General features: G+C 41.7%; 1 protein-coding gene across 3 annotated transcripts in view; it reads left to right on the top strand.

Annotated features, from left to right (window-relative positions):
* Positions 1-11,502, top strand: part of gria1a (glutamate receptor, ionotropic, AMPA 1a) — a 69,623-nt gene extending 58,121 nt beyond the window's left edge. Inside the window, exons 14-17 of one of the 3 annotated variants that reach the window (XM_054598021.1) lie at positions 316-563; positions 4,591-4,705; positions 9,132-9,268; positions 11,204-11,502. In XM_054598021.1, the coding sequence (XP_054453996.1) occupies positions 316-563; positions 4,591-4,705; positions 9,132-9,268; positions 11,204-11,402 (699 nt within the window). In that variant the 3' untranslated portion in view covers positions 11,403-11,502. Of the gene's footprint in view, positions 1-315; positions 564-3,790; positions 3,906-4,590; positions 4,706-9,131; positions 9,269-11,203 lie in introns of all 3 variants that reach the window. The other 2 variants (XM_054598020.1, XM_054598019.1) reach the window with 2 other exon arrangements.
* The last annotated feature ends 2,384 nt before the right edge of the window (positions 11,503-13,886 follow it).

The following is a 13,886-nucleotide window of genomic DNA, read 5'->3' as shown; positions in this document are numbered from 1 at the left end:
TTGTCATGTAATGATTTTCATCTCACTTGTTTTATTTTGTTTATTTGTTTTTTAACAAATGGAAGAAGTGGAAGTAAGTTGCAAATGGTTGAGAACCCCTCCTGTAGATGGCTAACTAAGGAATGTAAATGCATTAAATGCCTATTGATTAGAAATGCCAACCATGAATAACATTTAGAATAAATTTCATTAAAATGTAAACAGCTTTTACATGGCATTAAACATAAAAAAAAAAAATAGCTGATGAAGTATTCTCACTGACACTGTCTCCTTCTCTGTCTTCCCATCTCGATCGTTAACGATTCTGGCTGTCAGAGGTCGAAGATCGCCGTGTTTGAGAAGATGTGGTCCTACATGAAGGCGGCCGACCCGTCCGTGTTTGTCAAGACCACGGACGAGGGCGTGATGAGAGTCAGGAAGTCCAAGGGCAAGTATGCCTACCTGTTGGAGTCCACAATGAACGAGTATATAGAGCAGAGGAAACCTTGTGATACTATGAAGGTGGGAGGAAACCTGGACTCTAAAGGTTATGGCATCGCCACACCCAAGGGCTCCCCTCTCAGGTAAGCTCCTGCCGCTGCAGCGTAGCTGGATAAAAGCCCCCAACTGCTTTTATTGGAGCTTCTGCATGAGCATCATCTCTGTCACCTGTTGATTTGTCCATTGAGCTCAGTTATTGCAGCGTTTATCATTTATTTATGTATCCTTTTTCCATAATAACACAACATGTCTGTATTAGCATTCCCTTCTGAATCCTTTGAATGCATGGCATCCATTTCACAGTACTTTATTTAACTTTTCCTTTCTTTTGCACACTGTCACAAAGACATTTACAACTTCATCATGCCCACGTTAACCACTGAAAACACTTTGTTTGTGTCTGCATATGTATGTATGCAGCTAGCCTATTCATAGCTGACTTGTGAGCACTAGCAGAAGTGTAAAGTAGGACAGTGAGTCCTCTTTAAGCATCACTTGTTTTCCCTGCTGCCCTCTGATTACATTCTGAACCTTCTTCATGAGCATTTGTGGTGGCTGGTTTCATGTCTGCTCTGAAACTGAAGCATCTCCTCAAACACACAGAAACGCTGATCAAAAATGCAAATGTGCCACTAACCACCAAACAGGGCCCTTGAAAGCAGGATTACAACTTAAAGGACCACATCCCATATGGCTACTTTGCCACTTCCGCCAAGGCTCACAATTTAAATGTGAAGTCAGCAGAGTTGAATTTATATTTTCCATTTTTAATGTGATAACTGATGTAATGAACGCTAATTCATACTGGATGAACTTTCCTGCCACCAATGTCCAAAACCAGCAGCTGTCTTTTCATATTGCCTTAACCAACTTCTCATGCATATTTTTTTCCTTGCAACTGCAGAGAGAGAGTGCAGGAGCTGGTGGCGTCTGAAGCTTTTAATCTATCTCTAATTGGCCTCATTTATTTTAATGAAAGCAGCCATATGGGGAGATTTCATTCAATCTCGCTGGGGATTCAATCAGGGGTTCCACCTTGGTTGACAGCCAAAGGTCAGAAGACGCTGACAAGACATGTCCCCTATTTCCTACTCAGAGGCTTCATTTAAATTGAATACAAATTACATTTCCGACAGCAAGTCAGTGCTGTGTTACTGACAATACACCTGGTGAAATGAGTCTGCTCCCAAGTCATATCGTCAGATATTTCCAAGCCTACAACATACAGCAGCAATGGGATGCAGTGTTAAAATGCTGAGGATGACCCCATTTCCTCTCTCTCTCTCTCTTTGTGATACTTCTAAGCAGAGTGATGTATGTTATTCTCTGGCCATTCACAGATGTCTGATACTGAGTTTCATCAACAGATAATATTCATGACTGATAGCGTTCTAGTAAAGAAAGGGAATTTCAAGTGATTGAAATATTGTTTATGGTTGAAGTAGAAATGGAATATTTGTGCTGCTCACTTGGGATCAGACATCAGTAAGTGTCCACTGAATTCAAAGAGCTGAGATCAATCATACCTGCAGTGCATCGCAAGGACAGATCTGACACCAGTGCTCTCTTATTATTCACCAAAATGTCTTTGTCTTGTTCCCATGTTCTAACTGCCAAAACGCACACCACCAAGTTCAGTTTTAATACATGTAACATGCTGAGTCCTTACTACGAGATTTCTGGTGATGCCTACATATTCAGGTCATACAAACAGCACAGATGTTACATTGTCCATGCAATATCCTCCAAGCGGCTTAATGACAAAAAGTGCAGAAGACGTACTTAAGAAAACAACATCATGTAATTTTTTTGCTTACATTAGCTAACTGGAAATAAAACTGTCAGCACATTCAAAGCTTACAACTGTCCGCACATTAAAAAGCTTTTATTGTGCTACATAATAGAGAGTAACAGCAGCACCTTAACGAAACAAAGCTCACTGCAACAGATAAACAGAGCAGAAAAGTCAAACATTTAATGTGATTCTCGATCTGCTTATCAAGGTCAATATCAGAGCTAATACCAGTCTGACAGATCTGAGCATCCCTGCTGGGTATATGAAAATATATATACATATAGAAATATACGTTCTAGTTTTCATATTGCACTGCAGGCCTAATTGAAAGCAGCACTTTGAAAATAAATATACTGAAATGACATAACTTTTCCTTTTACAGGATGTACTGACGGTCTGCAAACTACACTCTGTGCTCAGTCTATGAAATGTTCTGTATATATTCTCCCTGCTTCATTTCTGACATGTATGATGTCCAGCCACCCCCATGCCTGCCTGACTGTTTGCCCCATCCCACCTCACATACAGTTCAGTAGCCTCCCTGACATCTGCTCGCCTCGACCCGGCTGACCAAACCAACCAATGACCTGCAGGTCACCATGTCCACTTTGACTTCTTTCTTTCTGCCTGCTCCCATTGGGCTGAGAAAGAAATCAGAGGTTTTACCAGCTCCGAGGATATCTGTGTTCCCTACAGCTGTGTTGTGTGCTCAGGTTTGGGGATAGAGACTCTTCCTGCTGGTGAGAAAGGCAGAATATCACCAAACTAAATTATCACTGCACTGAACAATTGACACTGATTTGAGGGAAAAGACAATCTGGCAAAGGCTGTAATCTCTGCTTCTTTTATGCAAATTCTGATTGCAGATTGTGCCTTTCTGTGATTCGTGGGTGGGGAGAGTCTTTGTCCACAGCCAGTCAGCTATAGGAAGTGCACACACACACACAGTCACCAGAGAGAGAGAGAGAGAGCAAGCCTTGGGGAGATGCTTTGGATGACACATAGAATCGTGGACTCTGTCTATAGTGGGTCTCACAGTTTCCTTTTAGCCTGTTTGAGAAATTGACTTGTCTGCATTTGTCTCTGCTGATACTTCTAAATGAATCAACACAGGCTTCTACTCACCACAACGCAGTTATGGGTTGAATATTGATTGGTTAGTTACCATAGCAATCTTTATGCTGGTGCCACTGAAAGGAAATTACCATCTGTAGACAGACTTCCCCACCCAATGCATCTCAATTTTTGGTGTCAGCTCTGCCTCCTTCTAAGGCCCCTGCTTGGTAAAACCTGACTCTACTGCTGTATGGGCGCTCTGCATTTCAGCCCCATCGCAGAAACGCAACTAACACGTGCATCTAAAGCCAGCACTCCTGCTTTCATATCAGTAGTTACATGCAGGAGTCTCTAATATTAAGTCAATGTTCTCATAATCACCACCACCATGCGACCAATCTCTTTATATCTGTCCCATAGATTGTCTCCTAATGGCTATCATTTTACATTATTTTCAAGAAACCCAGTAAACCTGGCAGTGTTAAAACTGAACGAGCAGGGCCTCTTGGACAAATTGAAAAACAAGTGGTGGTACGACAAGGGAGAGTGCGGCAGCGGGGGCGGGGACTCCAAGGTCAGAGCCAGTTTGATAAACCCTGCGGGTAACCCACCACCACTGGGTGGGGAGGGGGGTAACCGGCAGGCCAACGCTGCACGACCACTCTAGCAAAACTTAAAGCCTCTGCGGTGTGGAGAAGGGCAAAGCAACAGTGCCGGGGGGGGGGGATTATAGCCTATTTGGCAGGAGGTGGCTGAATTTGAAAACCGCAGAGGGGGGGATTTTGTATCATCCACCTGCACAAACAAAATGACGTGGATGATTTGAAATTGATCAGTGTATTAAACCAGCTGTATCCCTGGTGCTCAACGATGTTGTAGGAGCCCCTGTAGGCTTTGGGCTATGTTCAGTTAATGTCGTTAACTTTATCCAAGTACACGTTACAATTTGACAAGTGAGGGTAAGCAGTGTGCCGGTTACCCAAAGTGATATAGTAATACACATCTACTACCTTAGAGAGCAGGCAAACCAAGATAGATGGAGTATTAATGCATATCACTCGGTTGTTTAATGATGTTTATGCTGTATATGTATGTGTGTGTGTGGTGTGTGTGAAAAAATGTTTCCTTTTTTTTTTTTTTCTTTAAAGCAAGCTCTAGCATTAATGTGTGTATGTATCTGCTGCTCTGTGTCTCTGAATGAATAACATAAAATAACATGGTATAATATGTTATTTATGTTATTTCCTTATGGTTGGAAGAATCCCAGTAAACCTAGCGGTGTTGAAACTCAATGAGCAAGCCTTCTTAGACAAACTGAAAAACAAATGGTGGTACGATAAAGGGGAGTGTGGCAGCAAGGACTCCGGAAGAAAGGTTAGTCTCCAACCCAAAACCTGTCACCTCACAGCACCTCCCAGCACAACCCTGCCCCGATCCTAGACCAGCTCCTAAGTCCAGCCCTCAGCCCTCCGTTACACTGAGAAATACTCCCCATGTGGTTTTACGAGTACCACTGTAGTGGCCCGAACATAAGACCCATTTCGTAACACGTCTTTTTAGGTTAGAAGAATTTTAAAGATGAGATACACACAATGAAAATGTAGGCAGACACAGCGTGTTTAGCATATTTAAAATGTATTGCACATTATAAGATGGCAAAAATAATTGTTATTTAAAAAAAAAATAACTAGAGTCAATATTTTCTGTCAAGTTATTTGGGCCTCAAAACACTTTCAGATGAATTTATTAATTCATTGAAAAGTATGGAAAATCAAAGCATCAATCTACTAAAACTAGAAATGTAATCAAATCACTTTGGCTGCAGCCTTTAAATTACAATTTTGAATCAAAAACACTGGATCCGAATTTATGACGAAAGTGATCATTGCTACCACTACTTCTTTCTACTGCTGCTGCTGCTACGACGTCAGCAACTCCTACTGCAGAGAATGAATTGAATAAATCATCAGTTAGCACTTTTTTCTTTCCGCCCCAGTCATAACTGTCGAATCCATTTCTGCTGTAACATTAACATGAGGCAGCAGTAAACTTCTATAGGTTAAGAGAGCCTGTGTACCTTTTGCTGAACAGCAGCCACTGTGACCAGTGCCAATTAAAGGACAATTATGAATGCTAGAGTATAGTGTAACAGAAGTAGGAATAGAGCAGGGTCATAATGTCAGCAAACTTACTGAGTAATATCAAATTTCACTGCTATTAAATCTGGGGTTAGCTAACATTAGCTAACATTAGCCATGAAAAGCTGAAAACATCATGTCTTATATTCGGGCCAGTACTCTGGTGGTGATCTGGGGTCTATTTCTCCCGTCTGAGTTTGTGTTTTCAGAGATTTAATGTTCATTACCAGCGTGTAAATAAATATTGTGTGGTGGATTAGTAAGGATTGTTACAATATAGTCTTTACAGTCCCTGTGTATTTTACTTCCACAAATAGATTTGCCAAACACACACAGACACACAGATCAAGTGATGATAACCTTGAGTTTGTACTGTAGATCGTATATGATACGGTCTAAAAGCAATTTGCAACTCCTTCCCAGGGAGAAAGAATTAGAAAAAGAACCACAGAAGGACGTGAGGGAGACAGATGATGACATTAGGCCGTTGGACTTTGCTGAACCCCATAAACACATTGAGCTGTAACCTTTGCATTCTGGCTCTTATAATAATCTTGCCCCCAAACTCTCTCACTATAAATTCTGCATGTAAGGATGCAAACCCTGTCAATCTGCCAGATCGAGCCCCAGTCACACCAACTGTGCTTCCATGCATTCACAGCTTATGTCATCCACTGTTTTGAAGACGTACTTCTCCCTGACAGAAAAGCTTTTGCTCTTTAGCTCAGGTACCTCTGTATGTGTTTGTCAGCCGGCCTTCTGATCCTGTTGCTACAGCACAAGTGCCAAATATCCCTCCCTCATATTTTGGTACTTGAGCCCAGGAGTGTCAAACCATGTGTCATGATGGGCTGAGTGTCCAGGGAATGCAGTGCTTCTGACTAAACTTCAGACTCAAAGCAAGGAAGTACTTATAAAGAGAGATTTACTAGAATGCACTGCCGTTGGTCAGTCAGGAACATATTTGCAGTACACTCACATAATTCTACATTTAAACTTGGTTGACTGTGAAATTGCATATTCATCTGTAGTAAATATTTATGATTTGGGGAACATAACTCGACTTTAAAGGAATATTTTTGATAGTTTGAGAAATATGCTTATCCGCTTAAATGCAGAAAGTTTTAGGAAAAGATGCTTACCCCTCTCATATCTCTACGCTAACTATGTATGTAGAGCCAGCACCTATGGGTGACAGTGCCCTCGATCTTCTCCTCTAGCTCTTAAAATGGAGCGAACGAGCCGTTCTTTTAACATTTAGGCGGCACTTACAACCTGAATATGTGGTGCTTTTTATTTGCAGCAATTTTTATCATCTGCTTCAAAATATTCCAAGCTCTCTAAAAACAACTCCAACTCTGCTACTCCAAACATGTATTAGCTGTGTGAAGGGCTACAACACTTCATTAATGGCTTTTCTCTTTGGTTTTAACAGGTTTTTACACACACACACACACACACACACACACACACACACACACACACACACACACACACACACACACACACACACACACACACACATACACAGAGAGCCTATTTATTCTAAAACACTTATAAGGATTTGGCCTCTAGGACCAACACTAGAAAGCTTTGTGAACACAGCTCCAGGGGATAAATGTAAATGCAGCTAATGGGACAGAAATGGTTTTAGCAATGGCCTTGTCTTGGCCGTGTTTGATGAAAAAAACCTGCAAACTTCTCAGTCCTCCATAGCACATAGTTTGACACAAGTTCCATGGTATAAAACCTAATTTACATTAAATTATGATACGAAATGATAGGGTGTATCTCAATAATGTTAGGCCAAAATGCAGACTTATTGTATTCAAATACAATATTTCCCTTGGGGTTGAAAACTATTTATTTAAATGAACAGACTCAATACAAGCCTTAATGTAGAAGTTAAGTAGAGACATAATAAAGTGTAAACCATCCTAACAGAACAATAGCTTCCCCTGTGGCATTAATCTCCTCAAGTGACACAAAGGGATCCCCCAAACAGATTCACTAGTAATAGCATCCTCATTAGACACCGATTGTTCCATAAGAGCCCTTTAGGTTGACTGATTTAAGTCTTAATGACACCGTTTCATTACAGACCATAAATAGGCACAAAAGTAAGTTAGTGCCATTGAGATAGAAAAATAACAGCCTATGATATGGAGCAATTTCAAACTTGAAAGACTTGTTTGTGCTGTTGCTGCATGAATGCATGTGTTGTGGGGTGTTAACACACGTTACTGTACCTCTCCCCTCACAAAATGTGATTTTGAGAAAACAGCCATGTGTACAAGTTGACTTAAGAGGGTAATATTAGGTTTGTTTGTAATGTTTAGAAATATATAATTAAGTCATAGAAACTCTAGATCAGTATCTTTTTTCAATATCTTGGGCCTGTCTCACAAAGCGAGGCTTTTACATATTCCTCAATAATATGGCTGACATTTGAATATGCTTAGTAGCCTGGAACAGGGAAATAAACAGGTTTGTCTTTTTTCCTTATGCAGAGAAAAAATACTTGATGAATAAATATAAGAAGAAAAAAACTGAATATGGAACTGTTTTATTAACGTTGCTTGAGTTGATGTGGAGAGAAGCACTGCAGGAGTATGATTTGTTAAATTAAAAAAACAACTTGATAAAGGCCTATGACCAAAATGTAGCTTGAATAAATCACTGGGAGCTCATTTTCAGTGTGACATTCTTCCTTTTTTTAAATTAAAAGGCTGATCACTGCTCAGTCAGATTACTTTTTTAAAGTATTATTTATATCATCATGAAGCCGCCTCATATTCTCTGTTCCTGCAGTGATAGAACATGAATCTAAAAGTCTACATTTAACCAAAGCATTTCAATGCAAAATTATATTCAGCAGTAGATTTGATTAATGTCTTACCAAACTACTCACTGTACTTACTGTTTTTTTAGAAACCCTGTTTTATAGCCAGATAGGAACACTGACTACACTATAAATCTTAAATATATATCTGATGTAACAAATTATCTAAAGAGTCATTAAGCAAAGTCATTGTGACAGTTTGTATAGAGTTCCTCTCTTCTCTCTCTTTCAATTTAACGTGACAACAGAATTTGTCCCTCCTTGGATCCTGTAGAGATGTTGCTAGCCCCTACTCTACCTATTTTTGTCAAACTGAAACGCCGGAGTTGCATCCAAAGTTATCAAGCTAACATATTAAATCCTACTTTGTGAGACAGACCTCAACCAGTATTTATTATTGATGTTTTATGTTCGTGTGGCGTAATGTGTGTGTCTTGTCCTCTGACCTTTTATATACATGTTCTTTACTTCTTCTTTGTGTGCTTAAATAGTCAGGATATTCTGTATACTGTGTGTGTGTGTGTGTGTGTGTGTGTGTGTGTGTGTGTGTGTGTGTGTGTGTGTGTGTGTGTGTGTGTGTGTGTGTGTGTGTGGCGTGTGTGTGTCGTGTGTGTGTGTCTGTGTGTGTATGTCTGTGCTTGCGTTTGTGTGGGTATGTGTGTTTGCATTTGAGTCCTTGCACTCGTTTTCCAGTTTGTGAATCTACCGTGTCTCTACATGTGTGTGAATCAGTGTGTCTGTCTCCAGTTTTTTGGTCCTATGTGTGTGTCTCCACTTTCCCTCCTCACCGCTCGGCTCTCGCCCTTCCCCTTTCCTCCAGGACAAGACGAGCGCTCTGAGCCTCAGCAATGTGGCGGGAGTCTTCTACATCCTGATCGGCGGCCTGGGCCTGGCCATGCTGGTGGCGCTGGTGGAGTTCTGCTACAAGTCCAGGACCGAGTCGCGCCGAATGAAGGTGTCCACCGCGCGAGCTGCTGCCGCCTCAGCCGCTCAGGCCTTTCACTGCTCAGCCTTAGACAGTGGTGCTAGCGCCCCCTACACAGAGCTGCAGAGCTACGGCCTGTACGCCAACAACACTGTTAAGATATAAGGGCAGAGCACAGCCACGGGGTAGGAAACGCTAATGATAATGATGATGATGATGATGATGATGATGATGATGACACCCGCCTCCTCACCCATCTAACCGTGATCACAGTAGGGCCTCTCACGGCCTCCACCGCAGTGCAAACGCTGTCCTGTGCCTTTCTCTACCTCTGCAGCTACCTCGCTCAGTCTTCACGTCACTGATCTGCAGTGTTGTTGAATCACTTGATTCTAAAATTGCCCTTATGCCTGTTTCTTCATCCTCTAAAGTCAACACATTTTAGAGCTGTAGCTGATATGGTAACAAGACTAACAAGTCATTTTTCCTGCGTTAACAATGGCAGGGTTATTAGCATTAGCATCTTCAGTGTTTACCTTTAGATGGCAACCCTTTACACTGTATCATATTGACTTTATGTTGATATAAATACGTCATTTGTATCAGTTACTTTCAATTGTAGATAATATGAAATCTAAACTCAGTAGTTAAATACACATTACACTTTTTTTGGTTTTTGTTTCCAAAAATCGTTCAATCCCATAACTACACTCATTACAGTAATCTCGTAGCACACATTCACAAATGAAGTCATTCCACTTTGCAGCACAGGTATGAAGGCAATTTGAATTACAGTGGTTGGTCTATCTACCTCTGTCGCTCTGAGCAAATCTCTCCCCTGCTCCCTCTCCTCTTTTTGCTGACTGTCTCGCAAACGCAGGGCCCATTGTAGTGAACATCCTTTTATATGTATACCATGAGGCAGGCCTGGTGCCGCTCACATGTGTTCCATCTCTGCTTTAACCTCGAACAGTCTAACTGTTGTATGTGTAGCTAAATCTGAAAATAAGGACCTGTTGCTTGTAAGACTCCCTCCTCCGACAGCGGTGATATTGTAGCTGTTAGTCATCGGCTTCGTGGATCAATTTGCAACAAATAACCTTTGATTCATTCTTCAACATCAAAGCCTCTCGCTGATACACTCTTCGTGTAAACAGCCAAAGAAAAAAGGGAGGGGAAAAAAAGCAAAGCAGAGCCAAGACAGGGAGGGATCTTCGTTGTGAATCTCTTATGTTTCAATCAGCCCACGAAGAGGCACCTGATCAGTATGCTGATGAGAATGGCGAGCGGCCTATTAGTGCGGCAGTGCCTTTATGCTGTGTGGCTTGAAAGAAACAACAACGCCCGCTCCAATTAGAGGCCTGTGTAATTCTCCAATCCCCACGCAGCACTCATCGGTCGCTCCACATCTCGCTCGCTTTGCCCAATTTAATCAGCTATAGAATAGGGGAGGCATGCAGACACCAGAGAGGCACACACACACACATCATTACATCCCCTTTTTTCGAGCCCAGTGGCTTTTATTGCGCTAGACTGGAGAATGGAGCTATTAAACCAGCGAGTGAAGCGTCAGCTCCCTTCTTTTGCTGCCCACACTTCACTCTGCTCCCCCTGTTACAAAGTAGAACATTGATGCACATCAGCCAGCACCATAGTTTACCACCCGCGAATATCACTCAGGCCCCGATAAAGAGGGTGAAAACTAGCACCCTATGACTCCTAATAGCTCATTCTGTTCCTGGTTTCTTAGCGTGCCAGCACCACATTCAGATAGCGACATAAACAGCTGTTTATGCGCATATAGTCATGTAATAAAGGAAGAGAAACTGCATGACTTATCTTTGCTGTCCTACAGTATAGCTGAAAGACCTTTTCAAACACATAATTATTTGCTAGCTCTAATTGTTTCTCTGCTCTGATTAGGACATAGTGCGTGCATGTGTGTGAGACTAAAACCTGATGTGTAGACTAACTGATCCCTTTGTTTGTTTCCGACAGCAATCCATCAACGACGCCATGCGCTGCTCCACCCTGACCAGGATGAGTGGCAACGGGAGCGGCGGCGAGAACGGGCGAATCCTCACCCACGACTTCCCCAAGACCGTTCAGACGCTGCCCTGCATGAGCCACACCGCCAGCATGGGACTGGGTGCTTCCGGCATGTGATCATCACGTGACTGTGCTGGCGGCGGGGAATAGGCAGGGTGGGGCAGAACAAGAGCACAAGACTCTAATGACCTCGAAAATCATGGCCGTCTGGTTTGACCCATCCACCCACCTGGCTGTCAACACGCCCGACTTGAACAAGACTTAACCTACTGCCAAAATGCACTCTCGAACCGCTCCGTACAAACTAAGAACAGACTCGCGACGTTTTTTCTAATAAGTGGATGTTTGAAAAAGAGAAATGGGAAAAAAAAGAAGGGAAGTGTGCTGCAATAAAGAAGCCGTCAACGGGGCGTGTTTTTTGAATTTTTTACGGTGTTCATTTGTGTGAAAAACAAAAAAAAGAACTTTCTTCTTCAGTGTGACGCCTGCGCTGTGCCATTTCGATGGAGCTGTTGACGTTAGTCTGCGTGTGCAATATCTTCACCTCCACTGCTGACCTTGTACTACCTAGATGCTTTCTGATGGCTGACGGAACGTGTCTTTGCACAGATAAGGCAGAGGAGGCCAAACACTTGACTGCTGCGATGATTCGATATTGTTTTGGGACACTCCCGCTCTCGTTTCACTCACATTTACACACCATTTTGGAAGGACCAAGTGCTCTGTGTAGCATAGCCATTTTTTATGATATAGTATACGAGTCCTACTGTAGTAGTTTGATTTGATTTAACCTCAACTGAAGGTCAGCGCCGTTTAAATCAGCGATTGACCAGGCTACAACAAAACATGCATTGCTGCTACACCTCATTTAACACATCATGCCTTGTCTTTGTGCCATATGACCATTTTCACAAATGCACACAGATAAACTACACACTTGTTGCTACTGGGTCATTTGTTTGACCAACAGGTAGATAGCGAGTTTTACTATTTAAATTCAGAAAAGCAGTCAGAAACGCAAAAGGTTATAGAATTGAGGAAACACACTGACGCATTATTCTGTGGCTATGTACAGTACTGAGTGACCTTACACTGTATTCTACTGTTGTGACATTCATAGCATATCCATTGATTAACTAGGGGGTCTAATTGCAGCACATGTTTAAGATTCAGATATAGTCTGGAGAAAATATTGCTCAAACTATTGTTGGATGTGTTGCTGCATATTTCCCTCCCTCCTGTGATGTTTTTTCAGCTGTATTCAGTTTTAATCAAATGGGCAGTGCAACTATTCACTCCCAATTGATCGAGCTCACCCTGCACATCGTGCGTGGCCTGTAAAAGGAAAGTTGGCCTCCTGTGTCGATTGAAACGCTCGCCGTGACTGACAGATCCACAGTTAACTTTATCTGTGTTTATTGGAAGTCAAGGTTACTGCTCGGCTGTAGAGTTCTCCCTTTCAGATCATGTCACGTAAACAGAAATCGGAGTGGCAGGCCCTGAACGGCAGAGGTGGCAAAGGGCAGACAGACTGGGTTTGGCATGCAGGCCTTAAAAGAGAATTCCACCTGAAAACATTTCAATGCATGACTACTACACAAAATGACTATTGGTGATGTGCTTTGCATTTCTTGGCCTGTTTTGTCGGTTAGTGGTTTATTTTATATTCCCATGGCTGACAGACCAGCATTGATAACAGCAGAAAACAGACTTTAGGTCATGTTGTGATTTATAACGAAAGGACAGAAAACGAATAAGGCCGGCATGATTTTATATATATATATTTCTTATTGTCAGAAACTCCCAATGAAAGGACATGACAGCAATACGTTGGTTGTCATCTATTTCTATGAAGCAGATAGGATTTAGCAACATTTGACACAATTGTGTTGACAGTTTGAGGGTTGTTTGTCGATGTTGTAGGACACTGTTTATCAAATCTGATCAAACCCAAACCTGATAAGGTTGATTTGTTTTTGAGTGGTATACTCTTAATGAACAGCACTAAACGTTGACTGTGCATTTCCTAATGAATATATAATGTTTTGAGGGGATTTAATGCTTTCTTATCTCCCTACCCTGTCTGTGACACTCACCCCTAAGCCCATTGATTCCTACAGAAGATATACAAAATAATTTAAAAAACGTTCATAATGATTTAGTTTAATTTTAGAAATACGCTCAGTATTTTTCTAAAACAACTGGGAATGGCAGTTTTTAGAAAATGTGGCTTAAACAGAAGTTAATAATGCATTTGTTGGGGACTATTTTCAGCAGTGGATTACTATACATTTGGAGCGCAAATTACTAAATATAACACTGTAGCAGTTTGGGATTTAATGTAAGAAATAATGTAGAATATTTTCATATTGTCCAAGCACAAGAAGCAGGTTGAAGGAAAAAAGGTAAATTGCAGTAGTTCACCACAAAATAAGTCCTAAAATGCACTGAACATCATCATCATCATCACACTAAGGGTCCAACAGTGTCCAGAGGTGTGATTTTATTTTAAGGTGACTTGAAGGTAGTTGCTTGAAATGGGATTTTCACTGCTGCCGGATGCCAGAGGTCAGCTTTAGATTATGTACCGCACCGTCTCGT

The sequence above is a fragment of the Anoplopoma fimbria genome, chromosome 4, assembly GCF_027596085.1.
Source record: "Anoplopoma fimbria isolate UVic2021 breed Golden Eagle Sablefish chromosome 4, Afim_UVic_2022, whole genome shotgun sequence".
NCBI classification, from domain to species: domain Eukaryota; kingdom Metazoa; phylum Chordata; class Actinopteri; order Perciformes; family Anoplopomatidae; genus Anoplopoma; species Anoplopoma fimbria.
Note: the sequence above shows the minus strand (reverse complement) of the source record. Positions and strands in the feature narration are given on the sequence as shown.